Source organism: Sinohyriopsis cumingii, chromosome 18 (genome assembly GCF_028554795.1).
Source record: "Sinohyriopsis cumingii isolate HCF-2022 chromosome 18, ASM2855479v2, whole genome shotgun sequence".
NCBI classification, from domain to species: Eukaryota; Metazoa; Mollusca; class Bivalvia; order Unionida; family Unionidae; genus Sinohyriopsis; species Sinohyriopsis cumingii.
The window spans coordinates 55,606,148-55,631,286 of record NC_142978.1 but is presented as its reverse complement, the minus strand read 5'-3'; the positions used below and the strand labels follow the sequence as shown (position 1 = coordinate 55,631,286).

The window sequence follows — 25,139 nt, the reverse complement described above, 5'->3', positions numbered from 1 at the left end:
AATGGCATGTTAAATAATTCACTGGTATGCTGTAGATAGATACAGGTGGCATGTTAAATAATACACTGGTATGCTGTAGATAGATACAAGTGGCATGTTAAATAATACACTGTGATATGCTATAGATTGATACAAGTGGCATGTTAAATAATACACTGTTATATGCTATAGATAGATACAAGTGGCATGTTAAATAATACACTGTGTTATGCTATATTAATACAAGTGGCATGTTAAATAATTCACTGGTATGCTGTAGATAGATACAGGTGGCATGTTAAATAATACACTGTGATATGCTATAGATTGATACAAGTGGCATGTTAAATAATACACTGGTATGCTGTAGATAGATACAAGTGGCATGTTAAATAATACACTGGTATGCTGTAGATTGATACAAGTGGCATGTTAAATAATTCACTGGTATGCTGTAGATAGATACAAGTGGCATGTTAAATAATACACTGGTATGCTGTAGATAGATACAAGTGGCATGTTAAATAATACACTGTGATATGCTATAGATTGATACAAGTGGCATGTTAAATAATACACTGTTATATGCTATAGGTAGATACAAGTGGCATGTTAAATAATACACTGTGTTATGCTATATTAATACAAGTGGCATGTTAAATAATACACTGGTATGCTGTAGATAGATACAAGTGGCATGTTAAATAATACACTGTGATATGCTATAGATTGATACAAGTGGCATGTTAAATAATACACTGTTATATGCTATAGATAGATACAAGTGGCATGTTAAATAATACACTGTGTTATGCTATATTAATACAAGTGGCATGTTAAATAATTCACTGGTATGCTGTAGATAGATACAGGTGGCATGTTAAATAATACACTGGTATGCTGTAGATAGATACAAGTGGCATGTTAAATAATACACTGTGATATGTTATAGATTGATACAAGTGGCATGTTAAATAATACACTGTTATATGTTATAGATAGATACAAGTGGCATGTTAAATAATACACTGTGTTATGCTATATTAATACAAGTGGCATGTTAAATAATACACTGGTATGCTGTAGATAGATAAAAGTGGCATGTTAAATAATACACTGTGATATGCTATAGATTGATACAAGTGGCATGTTAAATAATACACTGGTATGCTGTAGATAGATACAAGTGGCATGTTAAATAATACACTGGTATGCTGTAGATAGATGCAAGTGGCATGTTAAATAATACACTATGATATGCTATAGATTGATACAAGTGGCATGTTAAATAATACACTGTTATATGCTATAGATAGATACAAGTGGCATGTTAAATAATACACTGTGTTATGCTATATTAATACAAGTGGCATGTTAAATAATTCACTGGTATGCTGTAGATAGATACAGGTGGCATGTTAAATAATACACTGGTATGCTGTAGATAGATACAAGTGGCATGTTAAATAATACACTGTGATATGTTATAGATTGATACAAGTGGCATGTTAAATAATACACTGTTATATGTTATAGATAGATACAAGTGGCATGTTAAATAATACACTGTGTTATGCTATATTAATACAAGTGGCATGTTAAATAATACACTGGTATGCTGTAGATAGATAAAAGTGGCATGTTAAATAATACACTGTGATATGCTATAGATAGATAAAAGTGGCATGTTAAATAATACACTGTTATATGCTATAGATAGATACAAGTGGCATGTTAAATAATACACTGTGGTATGCTATAGATTGATACAAGTGGCATGTTAAATAATACACTGGTATGCTGTAGATAGATGCAAGTGGCATGTTAAATAATACACTATGATATGCTATAGATTGATACAAGTGGCATGTTAAATAATACACTGTTATATGCTATAGATAGATACAAGTGGCATGTTAAATAATACACTATGATATGCTATAGATAGATACAAGTGGCATGTTAAATAATACACTGTGGTATGCTGTAGATAGATACAAGTAGCATGTTAAATAATACACTGGTATGCTGTAGATAGATGCAAGTGGCATGTTAAATAATACACTATGATATGCTATAGATTGATACAAGTGGCATGTTAAATAATACACTGTTATATGCTATAGATAGATACAAGTGGCATGTTAAATAATACACTGTGTTATGCTATATTAATACAAGTGGCATGTTAAATAATTCACTGGTATGCTGTAGATAGATACAGGTGGCATGTTAAATAATACACTGGTATGCTGTAGATAGATACAAGTGGCATGTTAAATAATACACTGTGATATGTTATAGATTGATACAAGTGGCATGTTAAATAATACACTGTTATATGCTATAGATAGATACAAGTGGCATGTTAAATAATACACTGTGTTATGCTATATTAATACAAGTGGCATGTTAAATAATACACTGGTATGCTGTAGATAGATAAAAGTGGCATGTTAAATAATACACTGTGATATGCTATAGATTGATACAAGTGGCATGTTAAATAATACACTGGTATGCTGTAGATAGATACAAGTGGCATGTTAAATAATACACTGGTATGCTGTAGATAGATACAAGTGGCATGTTAAATAATACACTGGTATGCTGTAGATAGATACAAGTAGCATGTTAAATAATACACTGTGATATGCTATAGATAGATAAAAGTGGCATGTTAAATAATACACTGTTATATGCTATAGATAGATACAAGTGGCATGTTAAATAATACACTGTGGTATGCTATAGATTGATACAAGTGGCATGTTAAATAATACACTGGTATGCTGCAGATAGATACAAGTGGCATCTTAATTAATACACTGGTATGCTATAGATAGATACAAGTGGCCTGTTAAATAATACACTGTGATATGCTATAGGTTGATACAAGTGGCATGTTAATTAATACACTGTGGTATGCTGTAGATAGATACAAGTGGCATGTTAAATAATACACTGTGGTATGCTATAGATTGATACAAGTGGCTTGTTAAATAATACACTGGTATGCTATAGATTAATACATGTGGCATGTTAAATAATACACTGTGGTATGCTATAGATTGATACAAGTGGCAAGTTAAATAATACACTGGTATGCTATAGGTTAATACAAGTGGCAAGTTAAATAATACACTGGTATGCTGTATATTGATACAAGTGGCATGTTAAATAATACACTGGTATGCTATAGATAGATACAAGTGGCATGTTAAATAATACACTGTGTTATGCTATATTAATACAAGTGGCAAGTTAAATAATACACTGGTATGCTATAGATTGACACAAGTGGCAAGTTAAATAATACACTGTGGTATGCTATAGATTGATACAAGTGGCATGTTAAATAATACACTGGTATGCTATAGATAGATACAAGTGGCAAGTTAAATATTACACTATGATATGCTGTACAATTTAATGTCCATTTAGTAGCAGTTATAGATTACCTGTTACTACTGAATTGCTTATCTTTTCAAGGATGCAAAAGTCCTCAGTCCAAGCAAAATATTTGCTCCTATTAATAATGGGAGGCTTGGAATTGAAAATAACATGATCCTAGTCTGATTCCTGAGTCATATCCAAAATGCAGAATACCTTCCTCATTTTCCTTGAACTTTATGAAAGTAACACAGGTGCCAGATGGGGTCTGTTTTTGCTGGAAGAGGAGGTCTTGGTCATTTGATAAGGCAAATTTTACCACTTCCTTTCACCAGATTTGTCTCCAAAGACTCTAGAGTAAGATCTTCAGCAGTTTGGAGTGTCATTCTGGGTTTTACTCTTCTTCCTATCTTGTGTTGCTCCTGTATTGCATTACTGCTGTTAAAATGTGTGGGGTGGTGTAACTAATTCGAATTATGTTGTTGTTGTTCTTGTTGTTCTAGGGTTTAATGCCATTTTTCAGCACAAGATAGGCTATACATGGTGGCCAGTATAACTGGTGGAGGAAGAACCCTGGAAAACAGGGAAGAACCACCGACCCACGAGAAGCTACTGGCAGGCTTTCCCACATACCCACGCTAACCGAGCCTTGGACTCGAACCCACGCAGACAGAGGTGAAATGGCAGTGATCCGGAACAATGAGTGCTTTAGATCACTTGGCCACTTGGGGCCCCTCGAATTATGTAAAACTTTTCTGCTACTATTGCAACATTCCTTCATCTGTCCCTACTCTCATGTTCTGTAGTCAGAAGAAGAAGGTATTCTGTACGTTTACTATGATTAAGGAATCAAACTGGGATCAAACTATATGATAACATGAGTTCAAGATTTACATTAAATTATTACAGTGACTTAGTTACACAGTGAGATTGCCTGAAAATGTTGCTTGGTTTTATGTTACAGTGTGACATAAAATATACTGTGACATGAAAAACGGTGGTATCATCAAATCTTAGAATAACTTGGTTACACAGTGATGTTGCTTGGTGATGTTGCTTGATTTTATGTTACATTGTGATGTACAGAATATAGTGACATGACCTAATTATGGTATTGTCATATTTTCTTACAAGTTTGTTTATAGTCGTTTTCTCATAGTAATGAATCCATCCTTGTTTATTTTTTTGTTGTTGTCAAACCAGCATCAAATGAGAAACCATTCCGGTGGCCTCATGGTTAGAGAGTCTGCCTCGGAAGTGGGTGGTCATGGGTTCAAATCCCGGCCGAGTCATACCAAAGACTTACAAAAATGGTACTAACACCTACCTTGCTTGGCACTCAGCATTAAGAGGTTAGTGTTAGGACTGGTCGGCCTGGTGTCAGAATAATGTGACTGGGTGGGACATCATGCTACATGTCTGCAGCATGATGCCCCAGTGCTAGACATCACTATAAACTGCCACACTGCAGACATCTTGATATGACTGAAACATTGTTAAAGCTACGTTAAAAATCCTAATTACACACATATCAAATGAGAAAATTGGTCAGAAATATATTTTTTTATGTGGTACTTTGTTAAGTATTGTCCAGACTTTAATATATTCAAAACTAATTTAATTTTCCATAAGCTAAAAGTTCCATATAACCCCCAGTGACATATCTGGTAAAAGTTAAATCCCTAAGAATTAGTGTCATTGTAAAGAAATAATATATAAATGTAAAATGAATGCTTGTGAGTGGGCAAATAACTGCATGAGTTAACAGCTGAATATTCTCTAATGAAATCAAATTTGCCATAGAACACATTGGTTTCCATCAGTTTTTGCCAGAACCAGAATATTACGTTATAATGAAAGTCGTCGTAATGAGAACTACTGTATTAAATTATACTGAGTTAAATAAATGATCTAATGTTAGATTTTCTTCATTCAGTTATGTGATTTGTTATAGATTGTGGTTTAGCTGAAGGTACAGATGAGACTGGGCGAGGAACAGGGGTGAAAGGAGATGAAACAGAGGACTCGTCAGGAGAATATCATCTGTACAATATCAGCCAAGAGGGTGTTGAGCTGGATAGAAAAGAGAATAATGAGAATAATGATGAGGTTTGTAAAGTAGTCACATCTCCTTTCATTGTGTTCTTTCCTTCCTATATGGACCAACTAATTAATTTTTGGGGTGGTTGGGTGGATGTCTTTCCAACCAGGATTCTATTTTATTTCTACCTCAAGATTTGTGTTATCTTCTGTAACAATGGATACAGTATTTTGTTTTCTTTAAATTTGAGCAAGAATATAATTTCCAATCTGTTTGTGAGGAAAAAATGCACAACCTCGGCTTCTAGAAAATGGCTTCTGGGTGTAGTAATGATGTACTTATATGCAAAATTTGTTCAAGTTTTTGCACATAAGGAAAACAGTCTGTAAAAATCATTTTGGAAAATATTATGTTAAATGCGAAAACATTTTTATGTATAGTTTTAGGAAATCTATTCCAGGCACTTACTACATAAGGATGTCTTCCTGCCTCTACATCAGCGGAAGATAACTTTTAAAAAGTGGGTACTGCTCAATATATTTTCAATGATAACCATGTGGGTATAGACTGCACCAACACTTGGATCAGTGATAGCTCTTTGGGTATAGATTGTACCAACATTTGGATCAATGATAGCTCTTTGGGTATAGATTGTACCAAAATTTGGATCAATGTTAGCCATGTGGGTGTAGACTGCACCAACACTTGGATCAATGATAGCTCTTTGGGTATAGATTGTACCAACATTTGGATCAATGATAGCTCTTTGGGTATAGATTGTACCAACATTTGGATCAGTGATAGCCATGTGGGTGAAGACTGCACCAACACTTGAATCAGTGATAGCCATGTGGGTGTAGATTGCACCAACACTTGGATCAATGATAGCCATGTGGGTGTAGACTGCACCAACACTTGGATCAATGATAGCCATGTGGGTGTAGATTGCACCAACACTTGGATCAACGATAGCTGTTTGGGTATAGATTGTACCAACATTTGGATCAATGATATCCCTGAAGTATAGATCGTATTTACACTTGATATATGAAAGCTCTGTGGATGTTGATTGTACCAACACTTTAATCATTGATAGCTCTTTGGGTATATATTGTACCAACACTTGGATCAGTGATAGCCCTGTGGGTGTAGATTGTACCAACACTTAGAACACTGATAGCTCTTTGGATGTATATTGTACCAACACTTGGATCAATGTTACCCCTATGGGTGTAGATTGTACCAACACTTGGATCAGTGATAGCTTTTTGGATGTAGATTGTACCAATATGTGGATCAGTGATAGCTCTTTGGGTATAGATTGTACCAACACTAGGATCATTGACAACCCTTTTTGTGTAGATTGTACTGATACTTGGTAGGGGCCCCGAGTGGCCGAGTGGTCTAAAGTGCTCTCCATCACGGATCACTGCCATCTCACCTCTGTCTGCATGGGTTCATGTTTCGGGCTCAGCCAATGTGGATATGTGAGAAAACTTACTGGTAGTTTCTCGTGGGTCAGTGGTTCTTTCCAGGGTTTTCCCCGGGTTCTTCCTCCACCATTAATACTGTCCACCATGTATAGCCTATCTTGTGCTGAAAAATGGCATTAAACCCTACAACAACAACTACCAGTGCTTAGATCAGTGATAGCCCTGTGGGTTTAGATTGTATCAACACTTGGATTATTGATAGCTCTTTGGGTGTAGATAGTACCAGCACTTGGATCAATGATAGTCCTGTGGGTTTAAATTGTACCAACACTTGGATCATTGATAGCTCTGTGAGTTTTGATTGTACCTGTACTTGGATCAGTGATAGCTTGGTGGGTGTAGATTGAACCAACCCTTTTAGAATCTTTTATGTCCTTACAGTGGGTCAGTGGGTAGGAGTGATTTGACTTGTATATCAAATAAGTCCGGAGTTGTATGTTCCATAAGGCTTTCCAAGGACATATGTAATCAGTGTCCAAAGTGTCAAAATATATTAGACACAGACCCTAAAGTGATGTCCCAGGGATGTTACATACCCCCAGGAACATAGCCCAGATCTTATAACTTTGAAACTGTTGGTATCCCCACTCTGTAACCATCTGTATTTGCTTTCTCAGAATGAAAAGACATATTCATACATGCTGACATTGAGGTCCATCCATGACTCCAGGATCATTTGAGATCTCCACCTTAAAATTAAAAATACATTTATACATGCAACTGACATTGGCCAGGGTCTATCCTTACCTCTCAGTGGATTTATTTCTAGGGTCATAACTTGAAAGCCATTGAGATTCCCAGCTTATAGATATACATCTATACTGGGAATTAAATTAATGTAAATATCTGTACTCATACATTTGCCAGATACCATATTTCAAAATTTGTACTAAATTTGCAATAGCACATAACATTTCCCAAAAATTAAGTACATTTTTTAAAGTCTGTGAAAAATAAATGATTTAAGTTGGTATGTAATCTAAGGAATGCACTTAAAGACATTTAATTAAATAGATGACTGTCAAACTTCAAAAAAACTTTATTTACCCGAATTATTTCAAGGGTTGACCGAGGGTGTAGTCTGTGCAGTGCAATAAAGATAAATGACATGCTCACAGTTTTATGATGACAGTTCCGTACAAGAGGGATCAGCATCTCCAACAAGAGTTTTACAAGTTATGTCATCTCAGTTTTATTCAGTGGCAGATTTCCACTTGATAATCTGATTTTTGATGTAGTTGGCTTAGTCTTCTGGTCTATAATTATAGAATTAAAATAACTTTATTCGGTCATTAAATTCCTAAACCAGTCTTATGTGATTTGACTTATATGCATACTTGGAGACATCCTCAAAATATTTGGAGTGGTAGTGTGGAATTGTTGTTTCAAGTGGTTTTGACAGGAAATAAACGTGTTTCACATTTTAAGAGGTGAGATAATTTGAACAAATGTATATAATTTGAGCAATACATTTTGTTTTCACAGACAATCTTTACACATTGCAGCAATCCCAATATTATTAATGACTCCCATCAGCTGTTCTTACAATCTGGCTCATGGTAATGGCTAGAGATCAATTTCTGGTGATATTGGGACTTGTTAGGATTTGATCAATTGATCTAGTCAGTACATTATACATGAAAAGGTATTATTTGGAAATAGGCAGTGCATTTTCATTTGTTACATGTCATTAAAAAGTAAGTTTCCTGAAACAGATTTGTTTGCCGCAATGTCAGTTTCTTTTTGATTTAGAATCACTTCCATCCACAAATTGTAGAAGAACAAACCATGAATTTCATGAACTTTCCTCCTGTCTGCAAAAGTAGTTGTTGTTGTTCGCACTCAACATAAGATCCTTTTATCTTTTATTCCATGTAGTTCAGTGTTTTAACATCGGAACCTGTCAAGTCACAATGAGGATAATAAGCAAGTATGTTGTTGTTGTTATAGGGTTTGATGCCATTTTTCAGCACACAATAGACTATACATGGTGGCCAGTATTTATGGTGGAGGAAGAATCTGGGAAAACCCCAGAAAGAACCACTGACCCACCCATTAGAAGCTACTGGCAAGCTTTAAGCAAGTAAGCATGGCAAACAGTCTTGATTATACACATGAAGTGCCTTACTGTGGGTATGCCTTGTTGCGTTTTTAATATATTAATACTTAGCAACTGTAATTAAAGAAACATAATGTGCTTGAGTATATTTGAGAATCAGTCAAGTAATTGACCCCATGTGATCAGTACAATTTATATTCTCAGTTAATTAAGTGACTAGAGTCATAAAAGGGAGATAAGAAATAAAAGATTCTTTTGCAGTGAATAATTAAAATTGTAAAGGAATATGGACTCGGGGGCAAATGGCAAACAGGCAAAGGGACGTTTGAAATAGAGCATAAGGGCACCAATGAAGGGAAGGTAAATAAATGGTAAAATTACAGGGGTGATATGATGAAGGTCACAAAGGCAGCAAGAACGCTGCATGCCCCAATGACATTTACTTCTTTGGCAGTACTTATCTTTAGTAGCATATCCAAGAGGCTCCAGCTTTGAGTTCAAAATGGGCATGTCCAGAGTGTTGTGTTTTACAAACACAAAATTCTTCTTTAAGCATGTGTTGACCTGTAAGTTAACTATGGGTGGGCAGTGTACAGTTAATTGCATGTCCTGATATTACTGGAAATCACTCCAGCTGTCTTACCTGTATTCTTGTCTGCCTGATGGATATGTTACATCCAATATTTTCCCTTCATCCTGGTGTACATTTTTTCAAAATATTTGTATTAATTCTTTATGAGGAGAGACACATAATGATGTCATGCCATTATCTTTGTTCTTGGGGATGAGAGTGAATGCAGCTTCAATATTCTAACAACTATTAATAGGTATATGCTTATCCCCATGCCTTTTGAAAAGATGTGAACTATACTATACTGCCTATCTGGATATGAATGCCTGAATGAGTAGGTATGTAATTAAATGCAACTCCCCCAATGGTATCTAAGATTGAGAGTCTAAACTTTGGATTTGATTTGGGGAGTGGTCTGAAGATTGCACAACAATTTTAGAAGTTGGATCCATCATGTAACTTCCCCCAATTCCATCTAAGATGGAGAGTTTAAACTTGGGATTTGATTCGGGGAGTGGTCTGAAGATTGCACAACAATTTTGGAATTTTGGATCCATCATGTAACTCCCCCAGTTCCATCTAAGATGGAGAGTCTAAACTTTGGATATGATTTGGGGAGTGCTCTGAAGACATGCACAACAATTTTGGAAAGATAAGGTCAATAATTTTGGAATTTGGATCCATCGTGGAACTCCCAAACTCCATCTAAGATGGAAAGTGATATTGGAACTTTACTCTTTTCGTACAAAAGTTTTACAGTGAAGAAAATAGATAATTGGGGTGGACACACATTGGCATTTGATAAGTTTACATTATGGTGGTAAGTTATATAATCACATACAAATGACAGAAGCCATCTTATTTTATTATTTTCAACAAGGTGTAAGTATTTTTCACATTCAGTAAGACTTTTATAAGTCTTTTAATTCATTAAAGGGCTGATCCATTTATTCCTTGTGCCGTTATTGCAAATTACAATCCAATAACCGTTGTCTAAATTGCATACAAAATAAATCAACATCTCCTTGTGCCATTATTGCAAATTACAATCCAATAACCATTGTCTAAATTGCATACAAAATAAATCAACATCTCCTTGTGCCATTATTGCAAATTACAATCCAATAACCGTTGTCTAAATTGCATACAAAATAAATCAACATCTCCTTGTGCCATTATTGCAAATTACAATCCAATAACCGTTGTCTAAATTGCATACAAAATAAATCAACATCTCCTTGTGCCATTATTGCAAATTACAATCCAATAACCATTGTCTAAATTGCATACAAAATAAATCAACATCTCCTTGTGCCATTATTGCAAATTACTATCCAATAACCATTGTCTAAATTGCATACAAAATAAATCAACATCTCCTTGTGCCATTATTGCAAATTACAATCCAATAACCGTTGTCTAAATTGCATACAAAATAAATCAACATCTCCTTGTGCCATTATTGCAAATTACTATCCAATAACCATTGTCTAAATTGCATACAAAATAAATCAACATCTCCTTGTGCCATTATTGCAAATTACTATCCAATAACCGTTGTCTAAATTGCATACAAAATAAATCAACATCTCCTTGTGCCATTATTGCAAATTACAATCCAATAACCATTGTCTAAATTGCATACAAAATAAATCAACATCTCCTTGTGCCATTATTGCAAATTACAATCCAATAACCATTGTCTAAATTGCATACAAAATAAATCAACATCTCCTTGTGCCATTATTGCAAATTACAATCCAATAACCATTGTCTAAATTGCATACAAAATAAATCAACATCTCCTTGTGCCATTATTGCAAATTACAATCCAATAACCATTGTCTAAATTGCATACAAAATAAATCAACATCTCCTTGTGCCATTATTGCAAATTACAATCCAATAACCATTGTCTAAATTGCATACAAAATAAATCAACATCTCCTTGTGCCATTATTGCAAATTACTATCCAATAACCATTGTCTAAATTGCATACAAAATAAATCAACATCTCCAGTATAATGTAATACCCACACAAGACTGAGCCCATATTTACAAACGTTTCTGTGTAATAGAGGTTGCCCAAGCTATTCTCTTACTTTCATCCAGTGCCTTTAACATCATGTAGCATTTTCTTTGCCATTCGAAAACAGGATCAGGAAAAATACACAAGTCAGTTGTTTAAAGTAACATTTTTATTTTGCAATTCATCATCAAAAAAGATCCACTTTTACCACTTTCATTCATTATTGGTAATAAAACTTTTTTAAAACAAGGAGAAAAAAGGAGAGGACTAACACACAACCTTGTCTCACTCCAGGATTCAAAATATTTACCTTGCTAATCTTGAGAAGTCTTTACAGCTGATCTAATACCTGATTGTATATTTTAAAATACCCTGCATTCTACCATGTGCACCATTTTATAATAATGCATACCACAGCTTACCTATCTCTATTCACTGTATCAAATGCCTTATTTAAATTGAGATATAAGCAACATATTTTTCTCTTTTTCAAAAGCCATTTTTATATCACAGATTACAGTATAAAAATATTATCTGCTGTGAATTAACCAGCATGGAATCCTGTTAGTTCTTCAAGTATCTTATCATAGTTGTTGGCCCAAGTACTAGGCATTTCACGTAAAATTGTTGTAAATAATCGTATCACAATAATCTAATGAAGTTATTTCACTGTAATTGTTTACATCACAAGTAAACAGCTCTGATGGCCTTGTGGTTAGAGCGTCCGCCTTGAATGCTGGAGGTCACAGGTTCAAACCTTGTAAAAAAAAATGGTACTAACAGCTGCCTCGCTAGGCGCTCAGCATTAAGAGGTTAGTGTTAGGACTGGTAGGCCTGGTGTCAGTATAATGTGACTGGGTGGGACATCATGCTACATGTTTGCGGCATGATGCCTCAGTGCTAGACATCACTATAAACTGCCACATTGCAGATATCATAGTGATATGACTATACAAAAATTAATGCTACATTAAAAATCAAAATCACACACACAGACACACACACACAAACATCACAAGTATCTAGTGAAGTTATTTCCTGTAATTGTTTATATTGCAAGTATCTAGTGAAGTTTTTTCGCTATAATTGTTTACATCCCAAGAGGGAATGGTTTTCTTAAAAGGTGGTACACTTAATTCCTTTCTCCATCTATCTGGAAAAGTATCATTGTAGAAAATGGTGTTAAAGAGAGATTTTATATAACATGCTTTATCTTTTTTGCATTGAAAAGTATTCCAGTGATTTGCTACTTTTAAGTAAATTTAATGCTTTCAGTTCTGTACTCTAAGATATTTCTGATATGAAAATCTTGTTTAATCATTGTGTTATCATAATTAGACAGTGATACCCCAAGCTTCAAGGTGAAGGTCACAAAAATATTAATCTGTGTCAAAGTTTTTTTTATATCTAGGGTGCAACTTTTAAACCACTACATATATTTGGATCAATCTAAAATCAACATAGACCCTGATCTGCTATCACATAATCTGCCAGCAGATCGGGCTCCGTGTTGTTTGTTCTACTGATTACTCCTATAAACTTATAAGACCCAAATTTGCCAGTGCCTTGTGCAACAGTAGATCTGGGTCTCTACAGTTTGCTTTGGAGCAACTTGTAAGCATGTTTAAATGGTAGATGTGAAAGTAATTTACCTCAGTTCTGTTTACAGCAAACATTATAAAATTCTAGACTGAGGTACATGATGGCCACCCAAGGAAGAACTGTGCATGCCAACTTATGGTACAGATTTTACTTAAGTAGTTACCTGTGGTATGATTTGGTTTTTGATGTATTGATGAACACACTATTTTGACCTAAATATAGTTACCTGTGGTATAATTTGGTTTTTGATGTATTGATGAACACACTATTTTGACCTAAATGTAGTTACCTGTGGTATCATTGATGAACACACTATTTTGACCTAAATATAGTTACCTGTGATGTCGTTTGGTTTTTGATGTAATGATGAACACACTGTTTTGATCCATCGATAAATAAAAAATTAAAAAAAGAATTAAAAATTTTGTTTCATATTTTGCAGGTGTTTTCTAACGTCATTGTTACACTTTCCCAACAAATTCTAACTGTGATATCTGACAACAAGGAAGCCATTTTGTCTGAAATTTTGCATAATCACACCGACCGACTTGTAGTACTGAGTGATATTGATAATGGAAATTTGTCTGTGTCCGGATCTTTTCGAGGAATTTTAAATTTACACAAGGAACTTACATCTCTTTTGCACAATAGACTTGAGTTAGACAAGGAAGATAAAGAACATTTGCATGTGAAAACTGATGGAGTTGAAGACAAAGGGGTGACTTGTGATATAATTGGCTTCACTGTAACATCTAGTGGACGAGAGATTAAAAAGCCCAGAAGATTACAGACTTCTTACATCAGTTTTGATGACCCTTTGGATCAAACATTTGAGGAAGAAATTGAACAGAAAAGACACAGGAACCGGCGTGGCCGAAGAAAGCTATTACGGCCAAAAAAATTAAATGCACAAAAAGATCTCAAATTCCACTCAGAGTTTTTAAATGTAAATGATCAGAAACAAGAAGATCATCTGATGGCAGACAGAGTTCAGGAAATTGACAAAACTGGGTATAAGATAGACAATGAACAATCAGCAGTGGACAGTGCAGAAAGGCCAGTGCAACATGTGGTTAAATTCACGCAAGGTGGAAGCCCAGAAGAAACAAGAGATAGGGAGGATGAAAATGCTGATAGTCAAGAAATTCTACCAGATCCTAAACATAATTCTTTAAACAGTTTGAAATACGAAATTAAGGATGGCCTGAAAGAATTTACAGCATCTCAGATTGAAAAGAGAAAATATGAAGAAGCTATGCCATACAAATATTTTTGCAAAATGTGCTCTTTCAAAACAAAACGTGAAAGCCACCTGCAAAAACATATAACCTTACATGAAGGAAATCCACAAATATTTAAATGTAGAGACTGTGATTTTAAAACTATGAGGTACAGCACGTTGACCAGACATTCCATCATGCATAGTTCTGTTCTTTACGCATGTTCAGAGTGCACCTATGAATCAAATTTAATTAAACAACTCTCAAGACACATGAAGTTAAAACATAATATTTCTGTATCAAATGAGACTCTGGAAAAAAGATCAGTCTCGCATGAAAAATCTCATATATCTATAAACATTCAGTGCACTCAGTGTGATTTTGTTGCCGACTGTATCGAAGGATTTCGAAAACATGTCAGCACTGAACACAAATCGAACTTTACGTGCCCTTATTGTGATTATTCCACAAGAAATCCAGGTATTTTTACAAGACATTTACAAACAAGACACACTGAAAATGGCTCAGATCATAAGCAAACATTCCAGTGTGAAAAATGTTCATACAAGACGATGAGGAAGGAACATTTTGTTCGGCACAAAAGCGATGTCCACTCAGAAATAAGGCCACACTTGTGTGACTTGTGTGGTATGGCATTCAAAAGAAGAGATGCTCTTACTGCCCATAAGATAACACATTTGGACAAATCCCAGAGGATGTATCCAGTTATTTGCCCACATTGCAAGAAAGGCTTTAAGTCAAAGGTGAGACATTATTAGAATTGATCTTCATTATAAATATCCTTTTGTATCCCACTGTCTGCCTGCACATCTCTTAAACTGCTAGAGGAAATTCACCAAATCTGATATATTGGTTGCCCCACATGTTGACCATCTATGGAAGGGTTATGGTTTTTGGGACTCTTCCCTGGGGTCACTTGGAGGGGTCAGTGTCTCAGTATACAAAAATTAAAATTGCAGTGACTTTTTTTAAAATTACATTTAAAATTATTTTTTGACTGAATGTAGTAAGTACAAGCTAATAATTAGGGGTACAACTCTTGCATCAGGTGGAGGTGGGAGGGGCTACAGGTAATAAAAAGCATGTGGTTTAACAAGCCATTGAGGTTGGCAGGTTTAGTTTCATTATTTTCTACTTACCAGTGACTTTCTTCACTTTATTTTTGTTCTTCTCTGAAAGTGACCGGTTGTAATTGGGTCACACATCATTACACAGGCCAGAAAGTTGCAAAATGCTGTTAAAAGCACTATGTTGTATAAACTTATATGTTGTTCCTTGAACTTGCTGTACTGATTGGAGTACATTACACCTGATCCATCCTCATCATAAACACTGTGCATTGGTATCATGAATAATTGTTACCCTTATTTATGTGTACCTCTACATCTGTGCAGTAACTTATCTATATATGTTGACTTACCTGTGTGTGTGTGTGTGTGTGTGTGTGTGTGAGTGTGTATATATATATATATATGTGTGTGTGTGTGTGTGTGTGTATAAGGTGTCTTACCTGTATATACGGTCACTTACTGATGTGTATGTGTGTGTATATAGTATTAGATGTATGTGTGTGTGTGTGTGTGTGTATATATATATATATATATATATATATATATATATATATATATATATATATATATATATATATATGGTCACTTACTGATGTGTGAGTGTGTATGTACACATGCATGGTTACTTGATCTGTATATTGTGACTTAACTAACAATGGCTGGACAGATGGATGACCGTTGCAGATGCTGACTTACCTGTATAGTTGGCAACCTTGATATACTATGACTTAACCTATATATATATGGTGACTTAACTTACATATATGGAAACTTACCAATATATTTGGTGACACAACTGTGTATTTGATGACTTGCCTGTTTATGTGGTGACTTTCCAGTATATATGGTTACTTACCTGTTAGTAGGGTGAGTGTTTGAACACCTTAAGAATTTGGGAGCACTGTACAGATTCGTCAGACCTATTGAAATGCTGGCCCCTCCATTATAAAGTTTGCTAATCCTTTTGAGTAACTAAATGTTAATTCAGACATAGAAACATCACTTGAAATTGACAAATGATGCTTTTGATTGGTCAGAATTATTTCAAGTAAAGTTTATTCCTGGGTAAAGATTTTTTTATGGTGGGACCAGCTGAAATTTAAATGCTTTTAAATAACGCAACTCAGTCACAGATTCAAACTACACTGAATTAACCTGGTGTTACAGGTGGAGTGAGGCCCAACCTACAGTGCTATTGGGTGTTATATTTTGATTTACAATGCTGACAGTTAGCACCAGCTGTGAGGTTTGTTTTGCAAATACTAATGACTATTCTGGATGCCTCAGGTGGCTGAGTTGTCTTGGGCGCTTGCCTTTACAGATCACTGACATCTCACTTATCTCCACTTGGGTTCAGATCTCAGCTTCACTAATTTGGATATGTGATTAAGCTTGTGAATGGCTTCCAGTGGGTTGGTGATTCTTTTTATGGTTCTTACTTCAGAAAACATACTGGCCACATACTCGCCTATTGTTACAACTTTATGGTCTTGAACTAAGTAACAGAAAAGAGCGAAAATGAACAAGTTTAGTGAAGTTCAACAAATAAATAATTTCCCTTGAATACAAAAGTTAAACTTTAGAAAGAACTTACAGTATTGTGAATTATAACTCAAATAGTCCTTAAAAGTTCTATCACAGGTCCAAAAGTATAGTATTCCGAATAAATTCTGGTGGAGTTCCAAATGAATTACAATCTTGAATGTGCTTATGTACCAGTTGCCTGAAATAGTGTTGATTTGCTAACATTCTTTATATATCACAATGATATAATTCGGAATGTCCTTGCATGAATTCTCAACAATTCCAAAATAGTAATTTTTTTATAAATTTGATGAGCACTTCATAATTCCAATGAATAATTTAAATAAAAGATTCTTTCAAATTAAATACATTGTATTATTAAAACTGAATTAATGATAAGAATGAATAATTTTGATGTAATAACCCGTAATATAAAAGCCCAAGACACAATAACAGGAACAGGATCAGGGTGAACAGTTCATTTATAAAACATTTAAAGTTGTAAACAAGATCAGGTATATTACTAAACATTTAGTAAAGAACATGCCAAACGTCAGGTAAACCAGGAATTTCTGAGGAGAAAGCCAGTGTCTCGAACTCAAATCCAAGTAAACTTGTTTATCTTCAGATAATAATAATAATCTTCAATTACAATCTACAATCACAGACAAAAATTTGCTTTGTAATATGTTGTTTACCAAATAAAAAAGACATTAGTCAGATAGGCCCAACTCTTACCCTTCATTATGGACAAAAGTCAATCACAATAAAAATTAAAATACATAACACTCTTTTCTTCTGTAATATTACATTAAACCCACAAAAACCAAACCAAACTATTGTCAGCTGCATCCAATCCCCAACACAAGGGTAATATGATCAATCCACTTTGTACTCAAGCCTTGCAAAATCCTATACATGATTACATTAATGTTAAAAAATTAACTTTGCTTCCCTATGAGTCCAGCCCCCCCCCCCCCCCCGAAAGATGAAAACTTTTGTCTTTCTCCATTAGTATAATGTACAGGTAATGCAAATAAGATCATTGGGAAGAAACTCTTCCAAATTCTATTATAATTATCTCCCTTGCAAGAACTAGGTGGCCACCCACATATGAAAAGTTGTTCAGTTTTTGCTTCAATACAATCAACATCACATTGCCTCTCAGTGTCTGTCAGAATTAATTCATGCAATGTGAATTTTTTAATTTTTGTTTACACATAGTTTCTTTACAAATTTTTTATCTTGTGAGCATTTACATGTTTGATAATCCATTACTGTGTTATCCCTTTGCCTATAAAAAATATACACATAAAAAATGCACTGATTTTTAAAAAATACTGTTTTGCAAAGTAAATATATATTGCCACTCATTATTTGGTGGTATTATTGCATTTAGCTTTCAAAATGTTCTTAAGTCAAGAGTGTCAAATGTGTTTTCAGTCATAATTTTGAAAGTTTTTTTTTAAATTTGAGGGCATTTTTTTAACATTTTGCAAGGGAGATAATTGCTAATGATCTTATTTGCATTACCTGTACATAAACAATAAGTGTCAGGATCATAGTGGGGTATAAACAACAAGTGTTAGGATTTATGCATGTTTACTCTTTAAATATTACACTTTATTGGTATGTTTACATTTGTATATGTCATTGTTACATATGTTTGCCTATTAAAGCTATCTATGTCATGGTGATGTATACTTACCCATTAAAATTATATATGCCATGTTTTTTTAAAATCATTTTTAGACATAATATAAAGTTATCTTTCATATTTCTTTATATATTTGTTGGGTGATAGGAATGACAGAGTGAATGATTTTTTTTTGATACAGGTAATTTTGTCTTGACTTTATTCCATGGGTCATTAATTGCATTTTTCTGAATGTGCATCGAAGCCATCACATGATGACATTAAACATAAGACAAAAGCCATGTGCCTTTGGCTGTCTGGATCAGATGATAGATCATAGTTTATCTAGCAGGAAGAGTTTATCTGATGGATATAGGGGTGCTCACTTATTCAACTCAGATTTTTCTATCATACGAATGTTACTCATTGATATTTCCATTGTTATATATTATTGTTGTTGTTGTTGTTGTTGTAGGGTTTAATGACATTTTTCAGCACACGATAGGCGGCTATACATGGTGGCCAGTATTAATGGTGGAGGAAGAACCCAGGCAAATCCCGGAAAGAACCACCCACCCACAAGAAGTTACTGGCAAGCTTTCTCACATACCCACATTGGCTGAATCCGAGACTCGAACCCATGCAGACAGAGGTGAGATGGCAGTGATCCGTAACGGAAAGCGCATTAGACCACTCGGCCACTCGGGGCCCCATTGTTAAGTAATAGAAAGGCTTATGCTTACAAGGCCAAGTGGATGTTGTATCAAGCCAAAGTGATGTCCAGTTATTCTCCACCCCTACAAATAATGATAATGTTAAGCTATGCCCTGTCACATAGTGCATGTACTTCCGTTTTCATTGTCGAGAAAAACTATCATGTGACAAACTTTGAAACATCAGACGTTGCAGTAACTTTGAATGTTCAGTAACAAAAGCTGAGATGAATGGAGAATGGATAACTTTTAAACAGCAACAGAAAATTTAAATCAGGCTGTTAGGCAAGATTTTCGTAGTAGGGTATAAACAACAAGTGTCAGGATCATATTTTTGTTTTACTTCTAGAATGGGAACAAAACAAAATCCCCAGCCAACGATGGCATACACAACTTAAATGAGTACAATTTTAATGTAAGTGGGCAAAGGTGAGAAAGAAAATATTATTGAAAACCTTTTTGATGGTCATTGGACATGCAACTAAATTAGAGCAATATTTGAAATTCTTTATTTTTGGAAATTGTTAATATTCAAAATCCACTTTTTTAAAGCTATTTTGCAACAATTATAAGCTAACTAAGTCATTATCTTTTGACACTCTTTATTAGATTCTCAAATGTTATGAGCATTATTTTGTATTTTTATTGTCTCATTTTCAAGCTTTGATCCCTATTTTTACTTCAAGTGAAGTTTGGATAATTTGTTGTCATTATCCTGGTAAGAGTGCTCCGGTGGCCTAGTTGTTAGAGCGTTCACCTCGGATGTGGGAGGTTGCAGGTTCGAACCTGGGCTGAGTCACACTAAAGACTTATAAAACTGGTACTAGCAACTGCCTTGCTAGGAACTCACCATTAAGAGGTCAGTGCTAGAAATGGTCAGCATTATGTCACGATAATGTGACTGGGTGTGACATCAAGCAACATGCCTGCGGCATGATGCCCCAGTGTTAGACATCACTATAAACTGCCACACTGGAGACATTGTAGCAGTATAACTGAAAAGTTATTAAAGCTACGTTAAAAATCCAAATCACACTCACACCCTTGTTTTACTGTACAGGTCAAGTACCTGCTTCCATTAAGTTTATTTATATCTATATTATGTGGTTCACTTTTTGCCCATTACTCTAGATTCTGTTTTGGATCGAGGTTGTTTACTTGGTTTGAGATTTTTATAATGACTGTAGAAGATTCTAAAAGAAAGGACATGTTTAGAGTTTGAGATAGTATTCTGATATGATAAATGAATATTGTGACATATGTCATGTGGGGATGTATTTTGAAATATGTCACATGGGGATGTATTTTGAAATATATCACATGGGATGAAAATGTCACATATTGTAGGGAGGTATTGCAAGGCATAACTTGGGTGAAAACATAGTTTACATGGCCCTAATCCATACTCTTCAGTCCTAGCTTCTTTTTTTAAAAGTTAGTAATTATTTGAAATAGAGCTCCAAAAAATCAGAGAAATAAATATTAAATAGTTTTTCATAATACAGATATCTCTAGAAGTGCTGTGTTAGAAATACAAATGAAACCTCAAAAACGAGAAACAGGTTATATTCATAATTTGCCTTTTTTGAATCAAAGACAACTTATTTGTTAGTAAGCATCATAGTAAATGATTGTGTCTAAAATTACTTTTGTATTTCTAAAGAATGTACAAGATATTTAAGATTCATAGTTTTAAATTAGCATCAATGTACAGTATGTTTATCTTAATTGGTACACAATTTTAAAATAAGATGCTCACATTCTTCAGGTATAAAGACAGATTTCTTTCTTAATATGTTAATGGAATGTGCATTAGACAGCTTATTTTTTTAGGTTGGCTTACTTTTAAGGACAAAACATAATAATTGGATGTGATTTTTGTGGTAAGTTTATACTTCATGTTTAAAAATTGAATTTTAGGTCATACTGGTATTTGTCACAGAAGATGTGGGAATTACATGGATAAATGTTATGATTAGTCACTCCTTCAAAGAAAAGAACATCACTGTTTGATTGGTCTTTACATTAATGATGTTTAATTAATCTTTAGGGTAACGATGTTTGATTGGTCTTTACAGTAAGGATGTTTGATTAATCTTTAGGGTAACGATGTTTGATTGGTCTTTACAGTAATAATGTTTGATTGGTCTTTACAGTAATGATGTTTGGTTGGTCTTTACAGTAATGATGTTTGGTTGGTCTTTACAGTAATGATATTTGGTTGGTCTTTACAGTAATGATGTTTAATTAATCTTTAGGGTAATGATGTTTGATTGGTCTTTACAGTAATAATGTTTGATTGGTCTTTACAGTAATGATGTTTGGTTGGTCTTTACAGTAATGATGTTTGGTTGGTCTTTACAGTAATGATATTTGGTTGGTCTTTACAGTAATGATGTTTAATTAATCTTTAGGGTAATGATGTTTGATTGGTCTTTACAGTAATAATGTTTGATTGGTCTTTACAGTAATGATGTTTGGTTGGTCTTTACAGTAATGATATTTGGTTGGTCTTTACAGTAATGATGTTTGGTTGGTCTTTACAGTAATGATGTTTGATTGGTCTTTACAGTAATGATGTTTGGTTGGTCTTTACAGTAATGATGTTTGGTTGGTCTTTACAGTAATGAAGTTTGGTTGGTCTTTACAGTAATAATGTTTGATTGTTCTTTACAGTAATGATGTTTGGTTGGTCTTTACATTAATGAAGTTTGGTTGGTCTTTACGGTAATGTTTGATTGGTCTTTACAGTAATGATGTTTAATTAATCTTTAGGGTAATGATGTTTAATTGGTCTTTACAGTAATAATGTTTGATTAGTCTTTACAGTAATGATGTTTGGTTGGTCTTTACAGTAATGATGTTTAATTAATCTTTAGGGTAATGATGTTTGATTGGTCTTTACAGTAATAATGTTTGATTGGTCTTTACAGTAATGATGTTTGGTTGGTCTTTACAGTAATGATGTTTGGTTGGTCTTTACAGTAATGATATTTGGTTGGTCTTTACAGTAATGATGTTTAATTAATCTTTAGGGTAATGATGTTTGATTGGTCTTTACAGTAATGATGTTTGATTGGTCTTTACAGTAATGATGTTTGGTTGGTCTTTACAGTAATGATATTTGATTGGTCTTTACAGTAATGATGTTTGGTTGGTCTTTACAGTAATGATGTTTGATTGGTCTTTACAGTAATGATGTTTAATTAATCTTTAGGGTAACAATGTTTGATTGGTCTTTACAGTAATAATGTTTGATTGGTCTTTACAGTAATGATGTTTGGTTGGTCTTTACAGTAATGATGTTTGGTTGGTCTTTACAGTAATGATGTTTGGTTGGTCTTTACAGTAATGATATTTGATTGGTCTTTACAGTAATGATGTTTGGTTGGTCTTTACAGTAATGATGTTTGATTGGTCTTTACAGTAATGATGTTTAATTAATCTTTAGGGTAACAATGTTTGATTGGTCTTTACAGTAATAATGTTTGATTGGTCTTTACAGTAATGATGTTTGGTTGGTCTTTACAGTAATGATGTTTGGTTGGTCTTTACAGTAATGATGTTTGATTAGTCTTTACAGTAATGATGTTTCATTAATCTTTACAGTAATGTTTCATTAATCTTTACAGTAATGTTTGATTGGTCTTTACAGTAATGATGTTTGGTTGGTCTTTACAGTAATGATGTTTGATTGGTCTTTACTGTAATGATGTTTCATTAATCTTTACGGTAATGTTTGATTGGTCTTTTCAGTAATGATGTTTGATTGGTCTTTACAGTAATGATGTTGATAAAATGAGAAATTGACTGTCTCTTCTGGGAATACTGTTTCCATCCATTATCTTTGTGTATTTCAGGCCCATCTAAATGAGCATTTAGCGGTGCACTCATCAAATAGATCCTTTCTATGCCACATATGTGGGGCTGCGTTCAAGACACGTGCTGTGCAGAAAAAGCACCTGCAAACCATTCATATGAACCCGAGGTCATATCCATGTCCTTCCTGTCAGAAACGGTTCAACACTAAATATGCTTTGAAGCGACATCAGCGTACTCATGAAATGGATCTTGATACAGCCGTCAAATTTACAGAGATATCAGAAGGCCTACAACAAAACCTTGAGCAGAACTTGCAAGAAGAGTTTCAGCAAAATATGCAGACCAGTATTCAGACCATCTCGCAGGAACAGTTGTCACAGCTGACCGTTCAGACGATACAAACAGTCGATGGACAGCAGGAAACTTTTGTCTCCATCAATGATGCCTATGATCAAGGTGAAGAAATTCGGCAGACATTTATCACTGGAAATGAGACCACTACGGCTCTTCTTTATTTAACTAATATGCAGTCAACAGATATTGTGAACATATAATCTTGGGGTTGTTCATTGTGAGCATTACTATTTATGATATTATTGATGCATAAAAGTTCAGAATGTTTTTATGAAGTTGGATTTTTAAATATGATATTGTGTGCATTGTGATGCGTGTTACAGATAAGCAAGTTTATATGTAATAAGATTGTTATGTGTCATACTATCACATAAACACATAAAGTGAGGTATATTGATAAGTAATTTAAGGGACATGTGCTTTGCAAAGTCCAGCTGCCCAGGGTCATAACAAAGTGCTGTGGACTACAAATATTTTATTTTTTCTTTATTTTTGTAGTAATAATTGAACAGGTTAATCTTTATTTGAAATAGTAATTAAGAGAAATGCAGTTAGGAAAAATAGCACTGTGTTCATGTTAAGCCAAATGTAAGTTTCGAAAAGCATTATTTATGACTCGAAGGCTGATACATGGTCTGCAGTGTGCTGTTTGCCGGAACATGAGAGTTTTAGCCAGAGTGTTGATCCCAGATATTGCACACATCAAAACTAATAGGTACGTACTTGTCTTCTATGATGTGAGTTGAATAACTTCCCTGAAAGAGACTCAGAAGTAATCATAGTGATATTTCACAAATTCATATATTTTTATGCTTGAATATCCAGCTCAGTGTAAAAAAAGTAGGCATTAAAAAGCCCAGGATTTTGTTTCAGTCATTAGTGAAATATTTTAATTTCTGTTGAGCCCACATTATAGAAGTCCATTTCACACTGATGGTCTTGGTGCTGTTGTCATCAGTATGTAATGTTTTAGTTTTTCATTGCTTATACACCCTAGTCCCTTTGATAGATTTTCATTATACATGTATATGGAATAAATTAAGAAGTAAACGCAATTCATTCTATGACCTGCTCACTCACCCCATGACTGGTGTCAAGGTCACCATCACAGACAATTTGTGTTAAAGTTTTCATTAAGCTTTTTGTCTGCTTATAGTTTCTAACCTCCTTGGATTTTCATTACACTTTAAATGAATGGCTATATCTAATGTATTGCATTTGATGACATGCTTGTTTTCATGTTGGACTTAGTCATCAAGGTCACGTAGAAAATTTGTTTTCTTTTTCATTTGCATATATTACCTAACCCCCATTGATGGGGTTTCTTATGGCTGGTTGCAAAGTTAATTCAGTTGATTGTTTGTCGTGCTCACTTGCTCTGAAGAACATAATGCCAAGGTCACAGTCATACTAAATTTACATTAAGGTTTTGATTCAAGTTTGTTCATTTATTTATATTAACCTGCATACTTGGGATGGAATATTATGTAAACATTTTGCCCCTTTGATTTTAAAATCAAGGTCATGGTTGTCGAAATTTGCATTATGGTCAAGTTTGTTTATTTAATAATATTTCCTAAATATGTAAATAAATTTCATGCCAAATACTGA

General features: G+C 34.2%; 1 protein-coding gene across 1 annotated transcript in view; it reads left to right on the top strand.

The window, feature by feature from the left end:
* LOC149776687 (uncharacterized) overlaps nt 1–25,139 on the top strand; it is a 40,572-nt gene extending 15,433 nt beyond the window's left edge. The window contains exons 3-5 of the mRNA XM_089941220.1: nt 5,327–5,481; nt 13,611–15,152; nt 23,213–25,139. Coding sequence (XP_089797346.1) covers nt 5,327–5,481; nt 13,611–15,152; nt 23,213–23,728 — 2,213 coding nt within the window. The 3' untranslated portion in view covers nt 23,729–25,139. The remainder of the gene's footprint in view (nt 1–5,326; nt 5,482–13,610; nt 15,153–23,212) is intronic.